The sequence below is a fragment of the Cariama cristata genome, unplaced genomic scaffold, assembly GCF_000690535.1.
Source record: "Cariama cristata isolate BGI_N322 unplaced genomic scaffold, ASM69053v1 scaffold5710, whole genome shotgun sequence".
In the NCBI taxonomy this organism is placed as follows: Eukaryota; Metazoa; Chordata; class Aves; order Cariamiformes; family Cariamidae; genus Cariama; species Cariama cristata.
Genome location: NW_009592829.1, coordinates 1 through 6420, shown reverse-complemented (window position 1 = coordinate 6420; position 6420 = coordinate 1). Strand labels below are relative to the sequence as shown.

The following is a 6420-nucleotide window of genomic DNA, read 5'->3' as shown; positions in this document are numbered from 1 at the left end:
TACAAACTAATAGGAAACAAATGCAATGTCAGGGAACAGAAGAGGGGGAAGACCGCACTGCTGGTATTTTAGAATATGGGGACAACTAACACTTTTCAGTAAAACTTGATGTGCCTGACACCTTTGTCACCCATTTCAAAGTCCTATTTGCGTTTTAGAAAATTATTTTGAATAAATTAATCTTGCAAAATAACCGTCAAAATGCTAAACAGCTATTACAGCTACAGCACCAGTCCTGTGGACCAGTCTGGGCACATCCAGTACGCGGTTCCAACTGGGAAGCATTTTAAGGTATGGAAGTCAAAGATCTGCTTGGGATGCACTGCTTGGGCACAGCAGCCTGCCTGCCTTTTGTGGGACGTTTTTAATGTCTTCACTTCAACACTTCAAACTCTAAACTCTACACTTTCATATACTTTTGAAATATGGGAAGAAACAACCAATGTTTTCTTTAATGAAATCTTAAGTACTTTCTGCTCTGAATCTTTTGAAGCGCTAGTGATCAATATCTTTCCTGGTCCAAACATATTACTTCTAGAAACATCATCAGATAATAGTTCTAAGCATCTCCCCAAATCACATATGAGTACACTTTTGCAAAATATTATTACTTCGTTCTGTCTTTGCTATCTCTCAACATAAGAGATTGCGATGACTCTGTATAGGCACAAAGGAATGAAAGATGGCATGTGAGTTAGAAACTGGGAGGCTGCTCTGCAGCTCTCAGACACAATCTCTGATGTTACAATCTACAAAGCTTGTACCTTTCTTCTACAGAAACGTTGTAAAGACAATTTATTCCATTCGTATTTAAGTTTTTCACCTGGATTAAAAGGTTGAATAGACCATCCTTTGAAAATGTCATGCATTTTTGAGTTGACAGGTTTATTTTTTCCAGCAATGGTCTTAACATCAGCTTTCTTATCTTCTAAACCTGGTACCTTCATGCAGTAATCCAGGAAACCATTTGATCTCATTATTTCTGTATATCCTCGCTCGCAGCCGCAGACTCCTCTCTAGGCGACAAAAGGGAATTCAGTATAAGGCAAATAGTATCTTATCGCAGAGCAGTGCAAACTGGAGGCAAACTATGAAGAAACTGCAAGGTATATCCTGCACATGCAACTTCACCACCACCAAACCAAACAAGCCAGGAACTAGTGCCTGCAAACCTATCTCAGTTCAAAAAGCCAAAATATATTCCGGGAATTGCTTGAAAAAGAGTCAGTAATTACGGAGAAGCCCAACATAGAAACATTTTCATCCTAACAGGCTTAATGACAGGCATTTGTGGCTTGATCCAAACTCCTCTTGTCAATAACAATTTTCCCACTGACCCTGCTGGGCATTAGAAGAGACGAACAAGAAATAATCCCACTTCAGACCCAAATCCTCCCCACGTATTTCCACTCCGGTATTTCACAGGGCTATCTGAAAAGAAGCTTGCTTTCTTACGGCCAAATATCCACCGCCCTGGGTCAGGCTAAGAAGTTGCTTCAAGAGGTTTCTTAGAAGTCTGTGGTTTGCTAAATACGTACTTTTCTGGATTTCTACTTAAAATAGCTTTTTTAGATTGTTTTTCTTTGCTAATTATATTATGATTACTAACACCTGCCTGAGAGTCTGATACCCTCCGTTAAGATCCAAACAGGTGATTGATTTACAATCTCTGTGATAAGAATTTAACTCTTGACATCAGTTTTGTTGCCACAACATCCACCCCTTGTTGACAGACATGATCCTGAGCTTTTTGGGACAAAAGGCGAAGTCTCAAGAGTTTTTACAGCTAATAAATTCATCCTTACCCATCGTTTTTTTATCTTCATGTGGGCTCTGAACACTCTCATGAGCACCCTCTCAGCCACATTCAGTTGCCCATGAGCTAGTTTCCAATGGTCATTCTGCAGCTGAAGCTGAGAGCTGTGGAGGCTATTTTCAAAATATAAATATCTAAACCCCAACTGCCCCTGGCTACTTTAAGGTTTCTGGGTTTTATACTCCATCACAGTACTGACATGGACAAGGCATTTGGGGAAGCTCTTACTCTGGAGTTTGGTACTGCAGGAAGGGACATTCGTAACTTCGGGGCTCGTGTTTGCTCAGAGGCAAAGAAGTGGCAGTGGCTCCACGATCCACCAAGTGTTGCAGATGCCCAACATTTCAGCAAAAAAGGTTACTTCCAGGTTTTGCTTCAGAAGGCAGTATGAGGATGGTGGGATCATGCTGCTACGGCTTCCCTATGCTCACAGGGGCTTTCTGTGTCCGTGGAGGAGCAGGAAAGGACATACTCTTTTATCTCCTCTTTTACAGACGTTTTAAACGGTCCATTTTCTACAGGACAGTACAATACCATTCACTGAAAATTAAACCAAGAGGTTCCAAAACCCCTCCACAGAACAAAAGCAAGCTTGTAACAACACATAAATACCCCATCACTCGTTTGTACAGGTTTATCGTTTCCGTCCAGACTGAAATTCCCAAAATTTCCTCGAGGTGGTACCATGGACACACTAAACTATATTCTAGGCACTGGAATGCATGTAAAATACAGAAGCTAATTGAATAAATTTTGCACTGTTAATTTCTCAACCATATTCTGCAGCGAGCAATTACCTGTGTGCAGTAGGAGAACGGTTTTCTGCACGCCGGGCTGCAGTGCCGAACTTCTGCAGGTTTCGTCCGAAGAGCACACCCTCCTGTAAAAGCAAATACTGAGTGCCTTCAAGGGCATGTTTTAAAATGTTTTTAACTCGGTCATCACAGTGTAAGAAGTGCTTGCTAGTTTATTTTATATAGTTAAATACTAGTCTATTGAGCACATTAGCATAATATCTGTAGGCATTGCATTAATTAATTTGCCTTAACAAGGCAGGGAATTATTATCATACCCATCTTGTTAATGGAGAACAGAGATATACAGATTTAAGCAATTTGCCACAGGCCACATAGGAAGTTGGGGACAGAATCAGGAATTAGATGCAGATCTTCTGTGTCCTCATTAATGTCTTATATACATAAGAAGACATAATCCACATAACGCCTTTGCCCATCCTCACTTGGGGAAGTCTGTGCTTCTATAGGAATAAAAACATGTTAATGAGTTCTTAACTACTCGGCAACCTTTGCACATAAAACTTCTGTTATTATCTTAACTAGTCATTATAAATAGAACTAGATAAGAATATCTGCATTTTCATTTCTACTCTCTCCTTATTCATCCTGTGCATATTGAGAGATCCTAAGGATGTGCAAGCCCTAACGTCTTTGCCAATCTCTCGGGGAGCTTCAAAGTGCTGACCATGAACTTCCCTTCTCATCCCGCGCAGGCAGGATTTGTAGGTCAGGACAACAGCAGGAATCTCACCGTTTGAACGATCTGAGATTCCTGCGTGTTGAACAGAAGAAGAGGTACAGAAGCCGGGCTCGCTACCACGCGTGTGATGTCCTCTTCTGTTCTCCACAGTTACAGGAAGGTTGCACTAATGGCTGTGCAAGCCAGCCCAGGCAGCCTTTTTAGTATTTGTACACTTACTTCTCCCCATAACCAACCCAACAGTATGGGTAACTTGCCCAAATACTCTCAGGTAATACATGTGTGATGTTGATCTGATAGAAAGGCTGGAGATCTCCCATCTGTCTTTCCTACACACAAATCTGAACTGAAATTCTGGAGGAGTTAGGAAGGATGTCCAGCTTCCCTCGGAGCAACTGAGGCAGAAGAAGAAAAACCTGGATGGAGACTTTTCATTCATAATCATGCACGGCAACTAGTGGATATACCTGTGACATTTATTCCATCTGAGCGCTGACACCACACTGTGCGTACGTTGTCTCGCCAAAGGCTGGTTTTCCACAGGTAGTCGTAACACTTCCCTCCTGCAATATCAGTACCAGTTAGTCTTCACCTTGCAACCAAACCAGAATAAACTCTTGAACGGGAGGAAGCGGCTCTGTGGCCATGCTACCTGAGCAAGGTCGTGTTTCCATTGCTTGTCCGGAGCAGCTCTCCTGGTTCTCAGGAGACTGAACGATAAACGCTCTGGATCGAGACTGGCGCCCCGTTGTCTCGAAGCTCCTGCCATTGATGCAGGTGAGCTCACAGGAGCTCCACTCTGACCACTCTGTCAGGTGGCAGTCACCTGCACGTTGAAAGAATAAAGGTTTTCAAAAGGAATCAGCCTTAAAGGATAAGGACAACCTAAGCAGACAATAGCTTTAATAGTGAAATACCCCCAGTTTATCATCCAGTGGTATGCAATATTCAGATTTTCCGCTTCATGGGGAATCTCTTTTCTCAAAAACCAAAAGAAGTCTTTATCAGGTGATCTAGAAACAGCAGACTAAGCATTTACCTGATCCACTGAAGTACAAATTCTTACTATGACAGCTGACAGTACTCAGAGCTATGGAAGCATCTGCATCTCAGACAGCTATCACAGGCAGAAACGCACCACAACTTTCCAAAGATGTTACCTGGGCAAGGCACAGAGCATGGTAACTGCAGCACACTCTCTTTCGATGGCAGCTCACCACATAGTGCATTTTCTACTGGTTTGGATGTAGCAGAAACAGATGCATTGTGCACTACACATGTGAGGTTGCGGACTTGCAATCCATCTCCACACTGTCCACCCTACGAAACGATAGAAGGCAACAGAGACACACATCGCTGACATTAGCAGATGACAGAAGAAACACAGTTGATTCCACCTAAAAAGACTTCAAAGATACAAATTTGCTCTTTGGACTGCAGTAGTATCCCCAGCTATGGGAAGACAGAGATCTCCTCTGTACACACCTCCACAGAAGCTCAGAGGCAGGGGTAGAGTCACACAGGGAAGTGTGTTGCGACAAAAGCTGGAGAAGAGGTGGGCACCAGAAAAGATGAATACCACCTTTGGGGTCGGCCCTTCATGCCTTTTACTAGAGCTAGTGAATTTACTGATTCTTAATTAGTGCCCAGTTACACGAACACAGAAATTTTGGCTTCTCTAAAGAGGTCAAGGGCAGAATGGATGCACGTCCGTTCCCATAAGGAACAGACATTTCCACTCCCCTCCTTTGACGATACAGCCCAACAGGAGCACTTACACGATTTAAACCCCACAACAGCAGAAAACCTCCAGCGCACATAATTAGACCGCAAGGGTTATTGCGCCCTAGGCTGTTTGTGTAATCTATTAAAGGGAGCTATTGGTTCTGGAGTAGACAGAGACCACCACCTCGTGTCACATATTCTACCAAAACACCACTCAAAGTCAGCCATCACCTGTTAGTACCAAACCCCATTTGAACAAGGAATAGGAGGCTCCATCTGAGCCACTCCACGCTCGTCAGCCTAGTTCTGAAATACTTAGTCAGACACCAAACTACTGGCTGAAGACGACTTCCTTTACCGGAAAATCAGTATTGTTTCGCTAAAGCGATGATCAAGGGCTGAGAACGCTGTAAGAGCTGAAGCACTGGGGCTATTTCTAAAGGCTGGAATTGTTTCATCCTCATCTGAAAACCAGAGCTGCAACGATGTTTGAGGTGCATACCTTAAACTTGTATGGTGCTTTATAAACGTGCGCCTGAAGCCTTGCGGAAATGGCACTTCACAAAATTCAGTACATAAAACTCTAGAAGAAGGATGAAACATTGCTTTTATATAACCAAGGGAAGTGCTCCTTTGGATCACTTGGCAGTGGATTCTTTTACAATAATGGACTTCATCTGCAGAACAGAATGGGTCCTACTGAGTGCATTCATTCAGCAGTGGGTTTGCTAGCAGGAATCTCAAGAATGGCTCTCCTGAACACAACTGGTAGCCTTTTCATTCTCTCCGTCCCTTCTGTTTCAGACCCACAATGAAATGGAAATAGGAGCATAACTAGATGGATTTAGAGCAGTTGCTAATGGAAAGCATCTTAGAGAAGTAATAGTGTAGATTTACCATATGCAGCCAGATTTCAAGTTTTGAACACCGTGTTTCACTTTAGTCAGTATGTAACTTACTGTTCTAAATTACCGTTTCACCACTGAAACCTCTATTGTGGTCTGAGATTAATGGTGTGTGAATAACTGAAGCAGCTGTCAATTGGGTTAGAGCTCCTAGAAATGGCTGGCGGAAACAAAAGACAATGTGGAGAAAATTCTCAGGGGAAATGGGCACTAAGCAAACTGCAGTGTATTTCCAGCTCAAAGTGACTCAAGGAATGACTAAATGGCTGGAGAGGACAAAAAGTTTTTAAAACCACAATTATTCTTCTGTAAACTATATATAAGTATTTATACATACAACAATAGATAAATAGTTACCTGAATTCCGAGATACAAACATAAATAGGTGAAAACAATACATTTTTTTGGTACAGCAGTCTCCACTACAGAAGTCCACATGGAACTTTCTTCATTCTTCTAGCATGTAATATTGGAAAT

The 6420-nt window shown here is 42.4% G+C and overlaps 1 protein-coding gene across 1 annotated transcript in view; it reads right to left on the bottom strand.

Moving 5' to 3' along the window:
* Window positions 1-4633, bottom strand: part of LOC104158905 (thrombospondin type-1 domain-containing protein 7B-like) — a gene marked incomplete at its 5' end in the record, with an annotated part of 9997 nt that extends 5364 nt beyond the window's left edge. The window contains 5 exons of the mRNA XM_009696709.1: window positions 824-1016; window positions 2614-2696; window positions 3781-3876; window positions 3966-4139; window positions 4474-4633. Coding sequence (XP_009695011.1) covers window positions 824-1016; window positions 2614-2696; window positions 3781-3876; window positions 3966-4139; window positions 4474-4633 — 706 coding nt within the window. The remainder of the gene's footprint in view (window positions 1-823; window positions 1017-2613; window positions 2697-3780; window positions 3877-3965; window positions 4140-4473) is intronic.
* Window positions 4634-6420: the final 1787 nt, after the last annotated feature.